Source organism: Eleutherodactylus coqui, chromosome 11, assembly GCF_035609145.1.
Source record: "Eleutherodactylus coqui strain aEleCoq1 chromosome 11, aEleCoq1.hap1, whole genome shotgun sequence".
Taxonomy (NCBI): Eukaryota; Metazoa; Chordata; class Amphibia; order Anura; family Eleutherodactylidae; genus Eleutherodactylus; species Eleutherodactylus coqui.
The window spans coordinates 100,587,598-100,608,003 of NC_089847.1; the positions used below are offsets into that span (position 1 = coordinate 100,587,598).

Below are 20,406 nucleotides of genomic sequence, written 5' to 3' on the forward strand. Positions count from 1 at the left end.
TGGGCATGAGGTGACACTGTGGCATGAGGTAAACTGGGCATCATAAGGGAGCGGCTTATTGGCGGGAATCTCTGCACTCGAGTCACCAGCGCAGGTACTAAGCATAGCAACCAATCAGCATCCAGCTTCTATTTTTCAGTAACATGCAAGCAGCGATCTGATTGGTTGCTATGGGCAACTGCATCCCTTTCGCCCTCATCAGGCCCCGTTCTCGCATTTGCGTCCCTCAGCTGAGGCTCTATCCTCCATCCGGGCATTCCCTGCCACACCATGACGTCAGCACAATCCCTGCGCTCCGTCACGGTGGTGGCGCAGTTGCCATGAATACCGCCGGTGCGAGAAGGGGGAGAGGAGGTTCCGGAAGTGACGTCAGGTCCCGCCCCGGTGCGGACGTGCCGCTGCGCCGGGATCACGGAGAGAAGGAGCGAGAGAGTAGGCGGCATGGAGCCTCCGGGAGGTGAGAACAGTGATGGAGGGCCGGGTCGTGTGGGCTTTGGGGGACCCCCGAGGTGGTGGAGCCTGAGGAGGAGCAGGGCGGCCTGCTGCACAGCTGTGCGTGATGTCACCGGGCGCTGACAGCTTCTGCAGCCAGCAGATGTGTGCCACTATGTGCCATGACAGTGTGTGCCCATCTGATGGCACTGGTCTCTGCAGGCTCCGCACCTTCCCACTGCTGTCCTCCTCTACATGACAGATGTGTCTACAGATGGAGCACACCTCTGGAAACCATCAGCAGGTATGAGCTGCGGTTACCCGTACGGGCTCCAGGGTGCAGTTCACCTCCTATACAGCCGTACTTGTGCGGTTAGCGCCTTTTTTTTTTTCTTAAAGCGTACCGTGAGGTTTTACGGATTCTCAATAAATTTGTCTATTTTAGGGACATTTTTTTTTTCTTAAAGGAAAAGTATTTTTTTTCTTTTTCTGTGTTCTGTTGCCGTAAACTTAGAACGAACGGACCAAACCGCACCCCAAATTGGCGCAAGCCCGCGCATGTGTGGTAATGGGAGCCATCGCTAATGAGAACATCCACACCCTGCGCTCCGTCGTCCTCGTAAAGTCTGATTGCGTCCCCGGGGGGTTCTACCATCGTAAAAACTCATCTGTTGGTTTTTTTTTTTGTGTTTTACTAGAAATTGTGCCGTTATTCTTTATTGGACGGGTCTGATGCTGCAGCTCAACCCCATGCACTTGGATGAGGTGCAGTACCGGACACTGCCTGCACACAAGAGCGGTGCTGTTTTTGGAGTAAAATTGGGGAACATTTTTTTTCTTTTTTTTTTTTTTTCTTTTAATATAATTTTTTTTTGTTTGTTTTCTAATTTATTTTTAATTTTTATTCAGGAGGCAGCACTGGTAAAATCTAAAAGGGGCTCCAAATGAGAACTATATTCTTCAACCCCATTAAAAGATTTTCATAAGAAATTCTGTAATGACCTATGAGAATTTTTGGTGGGTAAAAAGTTGCATATTTTGACATACCGCATTTGTGCAAAATAAAAAAAAAATAATGGCAGGTTTGTTTTTTGTTTTTTTTTGTTTTTACGTCTGTTTCAGCACTTCACAAAAAAAAAAGTGGGCACTGCCAGCTGCTGTCTGAGAGATTTACCATCATTTTTGCCAGAAACTGGCATAAACTACAGTGTTAAGCTACCCCAGGCATAGATGTAAGATTTAACGGCATGCGGACTGGTCAGAGATGCGCCAAATTTGCACACCTCTTAACCCTTTCCAATCCACTGTCTGATGTCTGAAGACATTATGATTTAAGGCTGTACAGCTCCGATGTTGGAAGACGTCCGTCGGGGTTCTCTTACTGTATATTGCCGGCCTCTCTGCTGTCTGAGCCTAGCCAACGTGTCACCTCATGCAGTACTGGCTTTAGCCAGCAGATAGCGCCATTGTAGAACTTCAGGCGTGCTCTAAAAACGCACCTCTTCAGGGAGGCATACCGCATTCCCTAAACAAACCTCTCTGTACTCCGCCTGATAACATGCTCCCTGACCTACTGACTGCAATCCCTGCTAGCCATCATAAACCGCTCCTGCAGTCACACCGTTTCTGCCGTCACACGGCTAAATGTCTGACCATTGTCTATGTGTATAGCATCGCTCACTCTCCACCTCGCCATACTGTGCACATCTCCAGCCCCTTTACCCTCTGTATCACCCCATTACTTGGAGTATGTAAGCTCGTTGGAGCAGGACCCTCACCCCTATTGTTTCCATCAACTGATTACTATATGTAACCGTGGTTCTGTAATGTTTGTATTTTGTCTTTCTGTATTCCCCCTGTCTATGTAAGCGCTGCGGAATATGTTGGCGCTATACAAATAAAGATTATTATTATTATTATAATGGCAAAAAAGCGTAAGCACCCTAGGAAAACCAGGATACAAATTGGATTGGAAAGGGTTAATACATTTTGGAGCAGTTCACTCTGGATTTAGGGCCCTTTTACATGGGGCAACTTAAGCGCCCGACAGTCGCCCCCAACAATTACCGCTTCTGAGCTCGCACAGGAGTCCTAATCCCTCAGTGATGGAGCCAGAGATCTCCTCCGGCCGTCGTCCTCTGTTCACAGTGAATGGGCAGTCATTCATAGATGAGCATCTGCCTGTTTGCCGGGCCGATCGGCGTTTGGATTTCATGTCGGCACAAATTAAATGGCAAACGACAAGTGAAGTGAATGCGCAAATTTTGCATGTGTGAAGCCAGCTTAAAGGGGCTTATTGGTAAATCCCAATCACACCGTTGCTAATGGCATGTTAAATCCTGCGAGGTGGCCGGGCGGAGGGCGATGCGCATATTCTGTTGAGTAGTTATTAACACTTCCCCATCTGGATGGTGGAGCCCAGTGGTCATACTGCAGTTGGGGCATTGTAAAGGCGGGGGCTGGCTCTTATCTTACATACATCAATTGGACTGAAATCAGAAAATCTGTTAATTTTAATCTTCAAATCTTTTTATGTAAAAAAAAAAATTTAATAAAAGCAAAAAAATAATTCAGTCAACCGTTTTCTTTTAAAGTGGACCCGTCACGTATCTTCAATCTGCGGACAGCAAGTTACAGAGCAGGAGGAGCTGAGCAGGTTGATATATAATTGTTGGGAGAAGTTCTAGTAGATGCATTTATATCCCTGCTTATTCTGGGGTGAGGAGTCCAGTGGGCGGTCCAACAGGGAAGGTGACAGTCACTGATGGGACCGCCCACTGGACTCCTCACCGCAGAATGAGCCAAGCTTTAAAGAAGTCAGTTGAAAGTTCTACTGAAACTTAGCCGACCGAACTAAATATATATCAATCTGCTGGGCTCCTCTGGCTCCGCATCACGGTGACGGCTGATTGGACCGCATTTGCATTGTGATGGGTTCACTTTAGGGCTTATTCACACGAATTCATTGGCATACACAATACCCAATGAATAGATCCCGTTGGTTTCAGTTCGCTCACATTTCTGTATTATGCGCATGCATTTCAGTTGCGGCAACAATAATAAAGCGCGTTCTATTCTGCATATTTTCCCATTGAAGTCTTTGGGGGCGCTTACATGGGCGCAATATGTAAGGAGATGCTGAAAAAAAGAACACATCCAGAAGTCGTTAAGACTCTTTTCAGTCGGTGCGTCTTTGTTCGCGGTGTGCAAATGAACATCTTTTGGCGCAAAAAGTACAGTAAAACACACCAATGCACGAGCTAAAATGCATAGTTCGTTCATGCACGCTCAAATATGCCTGCGCTGTGTGAAAGAGGCATAAACACGCACCGGAGTGCCCAAATACCCAATGCCCATCGTCCTAATGCGCTTACACCCGTGTGAAGCCGGCCTTAAGTAACCTGCACCTGAAAAGCTAGGTGATGCCAGTGCAAACTGTTTTTCAGCTCCCGCACTGCTTTCAGCTCCTACAGGTTATGCATCAATACATAGCAAGACTAAATTGCCTTTCAGGAGCCTAGAAAAGTTGGGTCAGACTTAAGGTGAAGCAGTAAAGCTCTCCGCTCCAGTTCAGTGCTGGATTGCATAAGATCGGCCTTATCTCCCCACAATGTGTGACTGCGGCCGTCGGTTCACCACACACGGAGCCGCTGAGAATCTGATTGACGCTGCAGATTTATCACCTGCTTGAAATCGGCGTGCCTGTAAGGCTTCTTACGAAATCTCCAGCCGCCGGAGTAAATACTTGTCTCCTGAGGTGTGCGGGGCGGAGGTGCTGGAAGGGGTGCTCCTCTGCAGGGCGGGTGAGGAAGCAGATTGAGATGTACACAGGTGCTGGCATGCGTTACTTGGAAGACGTTCACAGTGTCTTGTATTGTTCGCAGAGCGCCGTCCCGCTTGATGCGTGCGCGGTGACCTCCATTTTTCTTGTGCATGAAGTCGCACCTTTTAATGTTGCATTCCGTGGTGTAACCACTGCACCTGTAGACCTGCGTACCACTACGTCTGCCCCGCGGTTGCCTTAGTACTGTTGGAATATTGCAGAATAGTAATTCCGAAATACGGCGCTATGGGGGCTTATTCACAGGTATACATTGGCATACGCAATATGCAGTGAATAAAGCTTGTTGATTTCATTGGGCTCTGTTGCATGTGCAAAATATTTTTATTTATTTTTTTTACGCACACATTCTATTTTGGTCGCGCAGTGTTCAGTGATGATGGGACTCCCCGCAGGGATGAAAGAATCCCCTGTCACAGCTGTGGCATAGGACCGCAATGCCATCCCATTGCTTTCAGTGGGGCCGGCGCTGCTGCCACCCCATTGAAAGCAATGGGATGAAGGCAACCCCTGCAGCGATGATTTTCAGGGGGTGGCTTGAAATCATCCCTGGCTGTTAATAATAAAAAATTAAAAAATGTAACTCTCCTAGAAGCTCTTATCCCAGTCAGTCTTCATCTGTATTCTGGTGGCTGAGGATTATGAAATCCCTGCCCCCAGTAAGTGCTGCCTCTGATTGGTCACTGCACTCAGCCAATTGGAGGCATCGCGCAGCCATTCATTGAATGACAGCTGAGCGCTGCCTCTGATTGGTCAAAGTGCTCAGCCAATTAGGGGCAACGCTTTCTGGAGGTGAGGGTTTTTTTCAATCCCCGGCCACCAGAATACAGATGAAGACTGACGGGGACAGGGAGAAGAGCCTGACAGCGCTTCTAGGTGAGTTACATTTTATTTTTTCTTAACAGCTAGGGGGTAGCCTTCATTCCATTACTTTCAATGTGGCGGCAGCAACGCTGGCCCCATTGAAAGCAGCAGAGCACTGAACATGTGACACTGCTGTTTAGCGGACATCACCCCATGTCTTTACGTGCAGCACGGACCTTACCGGTGCGCCTTACAGGCACGCATGTCTTTATCTTCTGCAGGTGCGAGTATTTTGGGCCTCTAAAAGACGGAAACCAACGGTTCTGAAAACCCCTTTTTAAAAAAATGTATTTCTTTTTTTGCGTACAAAAAAACCATCGCTCGTCTGACTGCAGCCTAAGACTGTATCCACACGGGCAGTTGTTGTGCAGTTTTTTTGCTATGATCGTGTGTTTTTAATAATTCCCACCACTTGAGATTTCTATTGATGATTATTATTTTTTATTTTTTTTCACTCATGTTTAAAAAAAAAATAAAAAAAAATTGTCCCGGCTCTGCACTTTATGGTTCTCTTCGATTTGTTTTTCCATGGTCCCCATAGTTACACGGGTTAATAATGGATCATACTCTATTTTTCTTGTTACGCACCCATTGACTTGAATGTGCAATTTTTAATCAGAAAATTAGATAAAAAATGGGTTATGCTGCATTTATATAAAAACCCACTTTTGTAAATATCCTCCTCCAAATCAATGCACTCGAGTTCGTTGAGAATGAAACCATTCAAAATCATTGGTTTCCTAATTCCGTGTTTTCACACAGTCTCGCGTCACGAGATTTTATCAAAAATGTGAAGGCAACCTAAGGGCGCCTACCCACTTGCGTTGCCGATTTTTGCGCGTGAAAAACGCGGCGTTTTTTGCAGCCCTCCATTGACAATCAGGGGTGCATTAAGAGAAAAACAAGGACACATATGCAACTGACAGTTCCTATGTGAAAAAAACCCACAAAACAGAAAAAAAAACCCAGATGGACAAGAACTAATTGCTCTTGAGAAAAAACGCAAAACATCACAGGAAAAAAAATCGCAAGTGGGTAGGCGCCCTTAGGGTGCATTCAGACTACCGTATATCGGCTGGGTATTCACACCGGCCGATATATGGCGGCTCTCTCTGCAGGGGGAGGAGAGGCGGGACGGGGAGGAGCTAATTCCTGGAACTTAGCCCCACCCCCATTCTGCCTCCTCTCATTGCAAATAGTGCAGAGGGGCAGAGAGGGGGCGGGAGCTCAGAGCACTGCTCCCAGCTCTTCCAGCCTCCTCCCCCTGCAGAGAGAGACGCCGTATATCGGCCGGCGTGAATACCCAGCCGATATACGGTCGTCTGAATGCGCCCTAATGGGTACGCAGTTCCCTGCAGGCCTTCATATCCCTTCCACAGGTGACGGTTGGCACCACTAGGCAGATCTCCGCTCACTTCTCGTCCAGCACTAAACATTCTAGTGTTTCTATGCAGCCGGAGGGGAGCGCACCGGCCATGCTTTTTATGCTGGCTGTCAGTAATAACGAATAGTAAACTTTTTTTTTTTTTTTTGCATTTTGGCGTAACTATCGCTCAATTTCGTTCATTTGAGCCACTTTGGTGCAATAATTCAGTGTAAATGTCCCTTTGTATCCCATGGATAGATTGATGGGGCTCAGGTGTCTAGGACCCTCGTGACTAAGCCAAGCATCAGGAGTCTGGCCCAGCGATGTGACCGAGGCCTGTGAAGGGTCTGTACGGGCGCGCTCACACGAGTGTTACTAACATCCCAAAGACTCTGTGCATAATGCCTGCCAACCTGGGGCAGATCGTGTTGTGTCTTACATGCGCATGTTCTATCATGGCACGGATTATACACGCCAAGATAAGCCATGGGGATTGAGCATACACGTAATATCTCGTGGGTGGAGCCTCACTTTGTATAAAGTTTCCGATCAGCACTTATTTCCAAGCCGCATGGCTCGCCTTTCCAGCGCTCTTTATGCCTCGCATATCCTCTTGTCTTTAATTACAGCAGCATAAAGCGATTATATGAGATTTTACTACAATCAAATTAGTACGCCTGGAGATTAGTCCCGTATTACAGCCTCACCCAAATCACTGGGCTTAAATAGCTGCGATCAGCAGGCAGGGAATGGGGCTTATCGGAAGGGTATCAAGAAGCATTATGGAGAGGAGAGGATACATAGGAAGCGGCTCCTGACTACAGAGGACATCCTGTTAGGGCTCTTCATGACACTGCAGGCTCTGTGACATTACCAGAGGAGACAAGAAGAAAGGGAAGCTTTGTCCCGATCCTCTCCGGGAGCCATCCTGATTGTCCTAGAGAAAGAAGAAACCTTGGACGTTAGAATGGGATCCCTTTTTTTTTTTTCTTGGGTCCCGTCCTTAACCGCAGATTTATGACTTGTTTCACCAGTGTTTTGCAGCTTTCACCTGTGCCGGCTATGATCTGTGGTTGGACGTATTCTATAGGCTTCTCATGCTCCGTACAACCCCTCGCAAAGCTATTCTTCCCTGGTGGTCGTCTCGTTCCATTATGGCATGAAGTTAAAATTTAATGATTTTTTTTTCATGTCACTTTTGGGTGGGTGGGGGTGGGGGGGGGGTTCTATTTAAAGGGGTTATCTGAGATTTAATGAATAATAGTAATATTTATATATTTTACAAGCTGGACTCCTAGTATGTTAACATAGTGAAGAGCTTATACTCTCTGCTTGTCTCCTGGCTGACGTCATGTTTGCATTCTGCAGGTAACCTGTAAAAGGGTTGTTGTAGCCAATGACAGAGCTCAGGAGTCATCGCCGAGCCTTGTCATTGGCTGCAGCAGCAGGTTTATGGGATGTCACAGGCTGACAGCATCTGGTAAATAAAACGGCACAGCGGGGACCCAGAGCAACAGTGGGGGACTAGTGGAGAGTCGCGAGTATGACCTCTTGTTTGTACACTAGGGGACCCATTTGTACTTTTTTTTTTTATTTTTTATTGTTTTGTATTTTTTTTTACTGGAACCCAAAAAAAACCAGCAAACTTTTAATGTGCATAAATGTTCACCCCTGAAAGTCAATACTTTGAGGAGCCGGGAGCTACCTTTTGTTGCAGTTAGCATGATTTCACATTTCCATTGGAGCTTCAATCTGGAGTTTCCGTCACAGATCCCCCTGCAAATACCAGAAGAAGCACCGCATGCATTATTTTTCTTCTGGCCCAAAACTGGGCAGCTGGGCGGGAAGTGGGTGGACCCCATTACAGTCAATGGGGTCCGCCCGATGCTGTTCGGTTCCATCCAGAGACAAACATTTCAGCCAATGGGATTCCCCTTTCCTGCTCCCCAAATAGTGTCTCTATTAGCCTAGCACATCTAGATATCAGGATTTCTACCAGTTCTTCCGTTTTAGACCGGTTTTATCTGGTGTCCAACAGTCTTGAAGTCCTGTCGCAGATTCTTGATTGGAATGAGGTCTTGGCTTTGATTCCACTATGCCAAGACATTTAAGTCATGTGTTCTTTCCCTTAGAGCCCTCCAGTGTAGCTTTATCAGTATGTTTAGGGTCATCGTCCGGCTGGAGGGTGAACCTCTGTCCTAGTCTCACATTTCTAGCAGACCCAAAAAGGGTTACTTAAGAAATGCCTTGCATTTACTGACCTCCCATCTTTCCTTCAATCTTGAGCCGTTTTCCAGTCTCTGCTGATGAGAAGCATTCAGACAGCATGATGCTGCCATCACCGGGCTTCACTGTGGGAATGGTGTCCTTCGGGTAAGGGGAAGTGTTGGGTTTGTACCACAGAGTGTTTCCCATGATGGCCAAAAAGTTCAACTTTCTCGTCTGGCTTGAGAACCTTCTTCTGCGTGTTCGGGGAATCTACTGCATGCTCTTTAGCGAACTCCAAATGTGTTCTGGTTTTCTCTAAGTAATGGCTTTTTTCTGGCAACTCTTCCATAAAGCCCCACGCGGTGGAGTGTACGGCTTATAGTGGTCCTATGGACAGATGCTTCCATCTTTGGAGCTTCTTCAGAGTTGTTATTGGTACTGGTGTCATTGATGAGTCTTCGATTAATGCCCTCTTTGCCCAGTCTGTGAGTTTTGGGGGGGCGGACTTCTCTTGTCAGGTTTGTAGTTGTGCCATGTCTTTTCCATACGTGAACCATAGACAAAAAAAGAGGTCGGAGCACCATGTGGGACAAAGAGGAGGAGGGAGGGTGCTGCCAGCCTAGGAACACTTGTATGCCCAACAGCTAAGTAGTGTGAATGGCCATTGAAGAGTATGAGAAAAAAAACTAGGACTTTGGCTCGAGCCATAGAGGTCTGGTCTAGAAAATAGCTCTGTTTATCACTTTTTCTTCTGTGGTTCACGCCAGAATCCTAGTATTTTCTCATGTTTATGTCCTTTCCATTGTGGTATAATGGATACCATGTTGGATATAATGGGGCTCCGTGGGTTGCCCAAAGACTAGCGATGGGCAGGTAAACGCAGCACTACAGTGTATTTCAGCCTGTGACTACACTGAATGTTCACGCACCGAAATATGCATACGCCCGTGTGATGAGCCTGCATTCACAACTTTTCACTTTTAGTTATTTTTTCAAGTGGTTTTTTTTTTTTTTTCTTTCCATTCCGGTGAAACGTTTTTGAGTGTTTTGTCAGGTCCATTACATAAAGTCTAAACTAAAATGCTTTTTAATTCCATGTTGTAATGCAACAAAACATGAAAAACACCGAGGGGGGTGAATACTTTCACAAGGCACTGTAATTGCTCTGTTAATTTTTCATGAGGGAGCTTGTAAATTGCTCTGTGTAGCAAATGCAAGGTGTTGGTTCACGATGAGCGGAGCCTTGGGCTAGGGCGCACGGCATGCTATTATTTTCCTCATAACTTATAATAGACAGTTGAATGGAGCGATTTAAAGAACTCTGATCCTCTTTAAACCTGACCTCCAATTTTAAAATGCCTTTTCAGTACTCACCGCCATATCTTGTCATCAAATGATGGTTCTATGTTCCTCGTGGACATGTGACAAGAATAGACAATCCCTTATTTGAGGGATCTGGTCTTAGCTGAAGGGGTCTTCTGGCTGTTACCCCCCAAGAGTAGTGCATTATAAGAGGGACAGAGAGAGGTAGTCGGTATAACAAGCTGAGGTCAGAAAGGCAGCGTTCATGTGAAATGGAGAGACCGAGAGAAGGTCGGGGCAGGCAGTAATCATAGTCAAGAAAAAAGCTGAGGTCAAGACAGAAGGAGTTGGGAAAACTGGGTGAACAAGCACGGGTCAGAGCCAGGAATGAAGCACGAATTGGAAACTCCTTCACACAACAAACAGGACCTATTGCTCAGCATCCTCCAGTGTGCGAGGTGCCGTAAAAGGGTTGTTTCCAAGTTCTGAAGCTATTCCCTATCCACAGGATAGGGGATAACTTCATGATCAGTGGGGGTCTAGCAGCTGGACCCCCACTAATGTATCTCGAGAACAGGAGTCCCGAAGATCCCTCCATGCATGCATCGGCTCCATTAATTTCAGTCAGAGCACTGTAGAACGCTAAGTGCTTGTAAACTGCAATATCCAGCACTCCAATTTGAATTAAATGGAACTACAACTTTTGGGACCGGTCTTTGAGATCAGTGAGGGCCCTATAGGTCAGACCCCCATTTATCATAAAGTTATTCCCTAACCTGTGAATAGGGAATAATTTAATAACTTGGCTCAGCGCCTTTAATCTGATTAGGACCAGACATGGTAAATGTACTGTATAGGGCTTGCTCCTGAGCTTTAACCCCAGCTGCTGGTAAAAATATTGCATGCGGTTAAAGCTGCCGCTATTGCAATATCGCAGGAGCAAATCGGGTCCTTGGCTGTCAGTGACAGGCGAGGATCCGGAAGAGAAGGCGGAAGCTCTTTTGTGAGCTACATAGCGCTCAATGAGCTCTATATAGTAAATGGAGAAAGGAGAGGTGCTGCTTTTGCTGTTCTACCTGGTGATCATGTATTAAAAAAAAAATAGTTACAAGAATAAGTTAAACAAAAATTGCAGAATTAAAGTAAGGCCGTCTGCAGATGGCCGGGTCGGATCCGGCTGCTAGAATTCTCGCAGCGGGACCCGACTCGAACGTCTGCAGAGAGCAGCGTGACACTCACCTGCACCCATGGCCCCGGCTCTTTCATGTGGCGGCAGCCAGCGCATGCGCAGAGCGAAGCTGGCGGCCGGTGAGTGACGTTTCTGTGCGAGGCTCTGCGAGCCCCACACAGAAATAGAGTATGCCGCGCGAGATCTCGCCCGGCCAAATCACGGCCGTCTGCATAGGATTGCGTTTGTTAACGCAATCCTATGGCAGCTTCCAGGGGCGGAAATTCCACGGGAAATCCTGCCGCGGAATTTCCGCCCGTCTGCAGGCGGCCTAAAAATGTATATGTGTGGGGAAAAAATATATATATTTTATATTAAAGACTCCCCACTGACGCCAACCTAAACACTCGCCGTATCTGCCCTCTAATCTGAGACTTTACAAATTATAGATTGAATCAAAATGGGGACCCATTCATGTACTTTATTTTAGCTTAAATGTACTAATTTTAAAACTAAGCCATAAATTGTAAAAATTACTTTTTATCTTTTTACCTGTAAAAAAACAGAAAAAAATTCCGTGAACAAAAGATATAAAAATAGTTCTCTGTTAAAAAAATGGGGCCTTTAAAACCATTTCCTGGGTAAAATCCCTGAAACATATCTGGTCCTTTAAGGCCAAAACACCAGGTTAGAGATGAGCGAGCATACTCAATAAGGCAAACTAATTGAGCGAGTAGTGCCTTATTCGAGTACCTGCCTGCTCATCTCTAAAGATTCGGCTGCCGGCGCGGGTGACAGGTGAGTTGCGGCGGTGAGCAGGGGGAGCGAGGGAGATCTCCCTGCCGCTCCCCGCCTCCTGCTGACACCCGAATCTTTACTCGAGCAAGTAGTGCCTTATTCGAGTACCTGCCCGCTCGTCTCTAGTTTGCCTTATCGAGTATGCTCGCTCATCTCTAACCCTGGTCCTTCTGGGGTTATATAACCAAAGAAGCATCAGCAATAGTTGAGGTTGGAAAAGCTGGGTGAGCGCTAGCCTTTTAAGAGGCATCCCGCGTTCACCCTACAGGTGCTGCTGACAGCTGGGATGATGGTGCGGCATCCGGCCGCAAACAGCGGGACAGAAGGGTGAGGCGAGGCACTACCAGCCCTAGCCAGCGGCCATAACATCGGGCACAGTCCTGGAACAGGTGCGGCGCTGCTTCTTGAAGATGGTGCACCTGTAGTCCGGAGCTGGAAACAATGGGTGCTGTCATCCAAGATGAACAGTTTATTGTTGTACTAATAAAAGCATATTGAGCTTCTGGTATGTATCGCCTAGGAGCGCGGAGGAAAAGGGGAGTCACTAGTTAACGGCTTATAAACATATTACATCATATTTGTAGTTTCTGTATTATTAAGGACAGAACAGTGAACTATAAATGTGACCTGAATGGTTCCCTCCCAGAAAATGCCAAAAAAAGGAAACCTAATTCTATGCATGAGCATGAAGTGGTGGCATAAAAGCAAGAGGTCCCAAATAATGTGCCCCTCTACTCGTGTGAGAACAAGGCTGTGTAAACTATTCACGTAGGTGTGTGTACTGGCGCATCACACACTTCTTTGTCTTGGCCTCCGTCACTATATAAACCGCCCTGGCTAAATAATCCCTACAGCATGTTGGCATTTCTCACTAGATTACACAGCTAGGACTGGATATGCGGGACTTTCTGATGGTCGCTGAAGGAGACAAGGATCGGGCAAATGGGATTTGGACATGTTTGATTTTTTTTTTTTTTTTTTTTTTAAATCTTCCTTTGCTTTTCAGTTCGTTAAGTGGCTGCAAAGAATCTCTGCATCCACTTATCTCCCCCATCTCAACAGCATGAACACATGGCGATTCAGAAAGTGCTTGTTTACGAGGGAACTGGAGGTAATAGCTGTTGGATGAATGTATTCCCACTCCGAAAACACTTGCAACCTGTTCAGAGTGGGTATAGGGACTGTCAAAGAGACAGCTACACTATTCTCAGCCCAGGAAATGGTTAACAGTCTGTAGAAAATGATGGTGTGGAGCCCATTTACACCTGCTACACCAGGCAAAGATCAAACTGTCAATATCGATCTGAAAGTCAATAGTCCAGACATAGAAGAGACGGTGAGTGCGATGCAGGACCGATGAGTGAGCGCTGCAAGTACGATGCAGAAGGGAGAGCAGGACGTCGGAGACATCTGGTTAGTTGTTATGGGATTTCTGGCTGGAAATATGTTGCTTGGGTTAGAACCTCCCTGTGAAATACAGTGCAGGTATTAGTATAGGGGTCATGAATATCTCTAGTAAATCAGCTTTTTAGCTGCTGATGAGTCCTGTGTACTCATGTCTACACTCAAGAGCAGGAAATTGAGGCATTGTCTGAAACTGAGATATTTGGGGGGCTTCACAATGGAGTGCTTCATAGCCGAGCTTACCTGTCATAGAGGGAACTTGGTGGTCATTGGTGAACCTCTCCTTGTGGTTAACAATAGAACAACTCTGCAGCATCAAAAAATAGACTCCCTAACCTAATTCCCTTCTGTGTGCCCACAGTGCTGTACCCATGTGCCAGGCTGGCACAAGAGAGCTCCACCACCCCATATATATCAGCTATGTGTGTTACTTTGTTATTCTGTAACCTACAACTCAGAATGAAACAAATGCAATAAAAAGTAACAAAAGCCGCATTCTTACTCAGGAAGCTTAAAATATGTGGTTTGTGAGCGGAGTACAAAGTTCCAGAGAGCAGGTTGTGCAACGGGAACAGTAAACAGATGTTCTATGTCCTGGAATACATGATGAGGTGGATTTAGAAGACGCGGTGTGGACTTCTGCAGCAAAGGGTTAATTGTGTCTTGTCTCTTAGGCATGATTACATTTCGGCTGGATTTACATGCTTGTTACTTTCAGACAGTGAATCTCGGATTGTAGCGGTAATCTGCGTGCAAGTAGTCCAAAGTTTTACGCTTTCTTCATCTAGTACATGGCGATCAGAGAGGAAACCCTGATTAATGCAGCAGCAAGTCTTCTTCTGTCCGCCCCTTTGTGTAACCAGTAAGTTCAGAAGACCTGTATCCAAAACCTTAATATCAGGGAAATGCATTTAATCGGAGCCTGAAGGGTTATGTCTATGAGCTGAAGCAATGAGTAGTTAAGTAAGACTGGTTCTGTCACAGGTCTGGCACAAAAAGCGGAAGGTGAACAGACCCTATTATAGTCAATGGGGTCCATTCAACACTGTTTCTAAGAGAAAAACCTTCGGTGACATATCCTTAGAATGGCTCATCAACAGCACATCGGCAGTCGTCGTGGAAATTTCGCCGATCCGCTGATTAGTCTGGATGGGAGAGGTCTTGTTAAGACCAGTATATGGGTCGGACATTGATTTGTAGGAATGCTGCCATCCAATAGGTGGCGCTGCAGAGGGTATTGTTCTATCTTCCTTATTTGGGCAAGGGCTGTACTATCAAACTAGGCCACTGCGCTACAGATGGCATTTTGACAGTTCCCTCATTTGTAGTTCATTCTAATCTGCTGTTTGGAGGGGAGCTTGGCTAATGTTGACCTATGCTGAGGTTTCCTTTTATTCTCCTTGCTAGAATCCTGCCATCAAAAAGTCAGTTTTAGCATAAGGGATGTTGAGAGTCAAAAATTGTGACCTTTTTCAGAATTTATACGGACTCTACCACTTTTTAAACCAAGTGGGTGGAGCCTAGTGGGAGGGGCATAGCAACCAGTCCTTCACATTTACTATAATTTACAGCGGAAAACTGGCATAAATTTTAGCGGAAGTCTACAGCAGCTTGTAACTGGCGTAAACGTCCTGTTTTTGGCGCACAACTGCTCACGGTGCGCATAATAATGGGGTTGTTTCGCGGCAGGTTTTTACGTGCCGTCATGGAGAGAGTCCCGCCACAGCTTGTCCTGAAGTTCCATTCACTTCAATGGGACTGCCAGTGATGGCGGAGCTTTTGGCAGTCCCATTGAAGTATGTGGATGAGTGCGTTCGCTATGGCTGCCATATACTAGAGAAGCTGGGACTGCACATTCTGTAGGGCAGGTAAAAACTTATTAGACAGTCTCCGTAAGAGGTGTGCACCTCTTAATATAGTACGTGTTTTCCAAAAGTTGGGTTGCTTATTAATACTGATCTACGTAACATTGGACTTAAAGGGGTTGACCAATTAAAATGAACCAATTTAGCTCTATATTTAAAAAAAATAAAATTGGCAAAATAGTTGGTCCTCCGTAACGGTGATCCAGTGCTGCAGTCCACGACTCACCTGGTCTCTAACAGCGGGAGTCAGCTGACCGCCACCTGCCAATTGGAGGCAGCAGCATCCCACCCATTCCTTTTGGCATCAGCTCACATCCTGAGTGTCGTCATGCCAGCAGTTCCCAACGAGACTTGGTGAATCCTTTGGTTGCAACCCTGGATCACCGGCACTAAGGATAGGTAAGCCCCCTGTTAACCCATTTAGAGGAGAGGGGAGAGCGTAGCTTGTTGGATTCCAACATTGCCCATCCTTTTTTTTTTCCTTCATGGGAGATAAGTTTCCGCCAGAGGTGTCCAGCAGCAGCTCATTCCCCTCTCCTGAGCCAAGCGTGTATATGTATGTATGTATATATATATATATATATATATATATATATATTATATAAATGGGGAAGTTAGATGGCATATCTGTCTACCAACAGACGTCTGAGGCGAATGGCCACTTGTAGAAGAAGGGAGGCGTTATCCCTCTAATGAGGAAGCGGGACGCCACAAGTGGTTGCGGTGGTTTTTGACTGGAGTTGTGAAACCTGAGATCAGACGTGCGGAGAATAGATAAGATCAAGAGACTCAAATGGTAGGAAAACCAAAGTCTTCTAAGAAGCCGCCCATCTAGCAGATGGATGTATCAGAGGGACTTCTTACAGCAGGTGTAGCGGCTCTAGAAATAAGCCGAGGACTGGGATAGGAATGGACGGTGGTGGGTGCTGATGTGAGTAGGAACAGAGGCCGCTTGTTACATAGCGGCTGCCCAAGTCTTCACTGTACATTCACAATTGTTCTGGGCGAGGCCTGGGGCGGCAGAAGAAGCCGGAGCCCAACGCTCATTCCAAGCTGGACGTATAGTCGCATGCAGTTATGAAAGGCCAGATTGTAAGCTCTGCGGAGAAGACCGTTTTATTCTGGTGCTGATGTAATGTCTATAATAATGGGGATACCTTATGGTAATTAACTATTAACATGCCTGCTAGGCATGCAGGGAAGGTAAGTGAATGCTCAAAACTATTTCATAATTGGATATTTATGTCAGTTCCTTGTTCTGAAAAGTCTGTACACTTAGTTGTGCAACAGTGTGGGAATAGGGGAACCGGGCTAAATGTCACTATTAGGAACGGTCACCCGTCTTGGGTGTTTTTGGATATAAAAGTTATATGATCTATTAGTAACAAAATGGCAATTAATACCAGAAAGTGCATATACTATAGCACATAATTTATTTATTTCTTCTTCCTACAGACAGTAAAGGCAGGCCGCGGTGACATAGTGTCTGCTGCTCACCATGCCAGGGATTGTTGTGTTCCGCCGGCGCTGGTCTGTGGGCAGCGATGATTTGGTGTTGCCGGGAATTTTCCTCTTTGTACTGCACAGCACGTGGTGAGTAAGAAGGGTTGTTGTGTGGTTCTCGTAATCTGTGGTGATTGGAGAAGCTGGACTGTAATCCAATTCTAATCCCACAACAGAGCTTTCTCATTAGCAGACAAGAGCCTACATCTCTTTAGAAAACTGTACATGTGGAAATAAGATCGCAAAATGTTTTTCTACCACTGACTCCCTAACGTGATTGTCTGCCACACTCTGGAGGTCTCCTATGCATATTACGGTCACTTCCATGCAATGCAGCCTCCTGTCTGATGCTTGTCGGGCACCATCTTGATGGTGAAAATTTTACTTTCACATCAGTCTCATGACCATTTCAGCTGCAGGTAAAACACAGACATTACATTCTGTATTCACCTAAATAAGCTACAGATGATGAGAATAAGCTATGATCTCCTCTATTATAACTGTGTTACAGGAGCTGTATGATCCGTTATTGTGAGAGGAGTGTCTACGACTCTCTCTAAGCAGTTTCTGTGGTAGGGGCCATGTAATAGCATCACAAAGACAGAGAAGCTGACTAGAAACTGAACACACAAACCCAAGTAAATCTGAGCTGGTCAGAATTGAGATTACATTATCATCTGTGGAGAAAGACGCCAGGAGTTTCAGATAGGCATCTGGCAGCTGCTTTATTTCCCTCTACCCATTGAGAATGCCCGTTTCTCGCCCCCCCACCCCCTTCTTCAGCCAAACTAAGTTCATGTGCATGGAGAGATCAGGAGGAAGAGCTATCATGCTGAGACCGCTATGGAAGGTGTTGGCCTCCTTTTTAAGATGGAAAGCTTTGATTTGATTGACATTTTGTATCCTTAGAAGAAATAATGATCTTGTGTGACCTTTTTATGTGAAACCATTAGATGTTGTCCTGCTTCTTGAATGGGGCTATGCTGAGGTTCTCTACACAGTATTGTTCCTGGACAGTGATGGAGATGCAGGATCTGACCAATTTCCACACTCTCTGATCGGTGGGAGTCCCAAAGATCCATCTCGGAAAGTGATGGCATATGTTAGCTGCATGCCATGATGATATGAGATAAGAAAACCTCTCTGATTTAAAAAAAAAAACAAAAAAAACCAACTAGTTTCTAAGGCTCGCTGCACACGGACGTTTTTATTTTGCGTCCAATTCTCGGGCTGAAAATCTGATGGAAATAAAACCCATTCATTTAAATATATTTTTTCTTTTACTGGGGGTGATGGAGTAAAATATCTAATCACAACATGTCCTATTCTTATCTAACTTTTAGACCAGACTAACGCTTCACACAGGGCGGAAACCCGCCAGAAATTTCACGGTTTTACCACAGCGAAAAACTGCAAGATTTCCGCCGGGAAAGCACAGCTTCAAAACCCGCGGCAGTTGGATGCGGTTTTGGAGCAGCTTGGCCGCATGCTTTTCCATTGCGTGCGGCGCTCCCAAAGAGAGGAACGCAGCCACAACGGAAAAAAATAGACCTGCTGTGGCCAGGGAATCCGCGCCGGCTAATGACTGCTTTGCTGCGACATATTGCCCATCCCATGTGGACGAGATTTTTGACAAATCTCGTCCACATGGCTGGCTAACACCGGGATTAGCGACCACAGGCGGATCTGCCGCAGCGAAATTCCGCACGGAATTTCCATAGCAAATCCGCTCTGTGTAAACCCAGCCTAACATGTCAAATGTGCCATGTTCCGCATGCGGACGGGATGTCGGAGTGCTGTCTGATGCGAAGCCCAGGTGCAACTTCTAAAGCAACCGTGTTTTTCCTGTCAAAATGCTCCTCATCCCTTCAGTAAAGTTGCGATCCTCTGGCGTGGCTTTCAGCCACGTTGCAGGATGGGCAAGTATTTACCCTTTTTTCAATGGGGAATCTTGCATCACACTCGTGTGCACATCGCACGCTGTGCAATGTGTTTTCCAGCCCCATTGAACAGGCGATGTATTCTGAGGAAATGCCCAACGACAGTACATCGCGCCATTTTTTTTTCCCCCGCACCATGATGTGATGTAAAAAAAAATAGGCTCATGTATATAACCACATTCAAAGAAATGGGGTAAATATTCATGCGTCTTATGATGTCCAAATCTTGCACGATTTTCACGGCCGTGTGGAAGCGGCCCAATGCTACTTGCTTGAAGGGATGGGAAGCATTTTGACAGGAAAACGCCTTCCATCCCCCCATGTAGAAAGCACAATATCGTCTGGTTTTACGGCCTGATATTGCCCTCACTTGTGTATAGGAAGCATTAGGCATATATTTTTTTATACTTATTTTTCTCCCGCCCATGTTTTTTTTTTTTTTTGTTTTTTTTTTATTGCCATCTTTTCACACAGACTTTTTTTTTTTTTCCGGCTTTGTGAGTGTTCTTATTGCGTGAGCTGTCCTTTGAATTGGTGACTTTCTAATCGCTTATTTTTCTTCTTGGCGTCAGGGTAATAAGAAAAAAAAACAACGTTCTGGCGTTGCTTTTTTTTTTTTTTTTTCTTTGCTGCGGTCACCATATTTGGTTGTTAATGTAACATTTTAATACATTGGAATTGCCAAACTGCTTTATTTTTTCATTTCTGCATCAGACGACTGGGGCTAACTTTCAATATTTTTATATTTCCGAATAGTAAAACTTTAATCTCCTCTTCTTACTTTTTTTTTCTGGTAATTGTCTGATCGCATATATGATGTACTGCAATACCTCAGTATCACAATATATTGTACATTTACAGGCATTCTATATACTGGTTGTCCCACTTAACTTATTTATTGTTATTCTATGCCATGCACAGCTGTTAAAAAGATAATTATAATTAGGCAATGCTCACTTCAACCCCCCCCCCCCCCCACAACCACCACCACCACCCCAGGCATATCTTAATAGTAGGGCACCCATGGCAGGCTTTGGGGTTCTCACTAAATCCCAGGCTGCCGTGGTAACCAAGCACAATTCCGTTAAGGAGCGCACCTATTGGGAGACAGCCTGAGCTGGCAGGACGCTTAAATGCTGCTATCGGTGTTCACGACAGTGTCTAAAGGGTTAAGATTTCTGCTAGGTCTGCTGTCAAAGACAGCCGACATCTGCTGCGTATTGTATCCAGGAAGGGGTTAAGCTATTTTATAAAGAGATCAAGATTATATTTGAATCATGGGGTTTTTGCCGTATGCCTCTTAAAAATGTGATTTGCTTTTGCGGCAGCTACTTGGCATTGGTACTCTTGCTAGTAATCAGTACACCTGTGATTGAGGAATGTTTTTACTGTAATGACTCTGGGATGCGGTGGGGGGCATAAACTTATGTTACTGTATAGTGATTTAGGTGACTTAACTGTGTTCTTTCTCTGAACCATTTTCCCCCCCAGGTTTGTTATCCTATCTGTGGTTCTCTTTGGACTGACCTATAACCCGCATGAAACATGTTCTCTGAATCTGGTGGATCACGGGCGGGGGTACCTGGGTATTCTGCTCAGCTGCATGATAGCGGAGGTGGCCATCATCTGGTTGAGCATGAGAGGGGGAATCCTGTACACTGAACCCAGAGACTCCATGCAGTATGTGCTCTACGTCCGGCTCGGTGAGTAAGCTC

The 20,406-nt window shown here is 45.8% G+C and overlaps 1 protein-coding gene across 3 annotated transcripts in view; it reads left to right on the top strand.

The window, feature by feature from the left end:
* The first annotated feature begins 377 nt into the window (after positions 1–377).
* The window catches only part of DAGLA (diacylglycerol lipase alpha), a 48,144-nt gene continuing 28,115 nt past the window's right edge, over positions 378–20,406 (top strand). Inside the window, exons 1-3 of one of the 3 annotated variants that reach the window (XM_066583148.1) lie at positions 378–457; positions 16,704–16,841; positions 20,183–20,394. In XM_066583148.1, the coding sequence (XP_066439245.1) occupies positions 16,747–16,841; positions 20,183–20,394 (307 nt within the window). In that variant the 5' untranslated portion in view covers positions 378–457; positions 16,704–16,746. Of the gene's footprint in view, positions 458–625; positions 737–16,088; positions 16,180–16,703; positions 16,842–20,182; positions 20,395–20,406 lie in introns of those variants that run through there. The other 2 variants (XM_066583149.1, XM_066583150.1) reach the window with 2 other exon arrangements.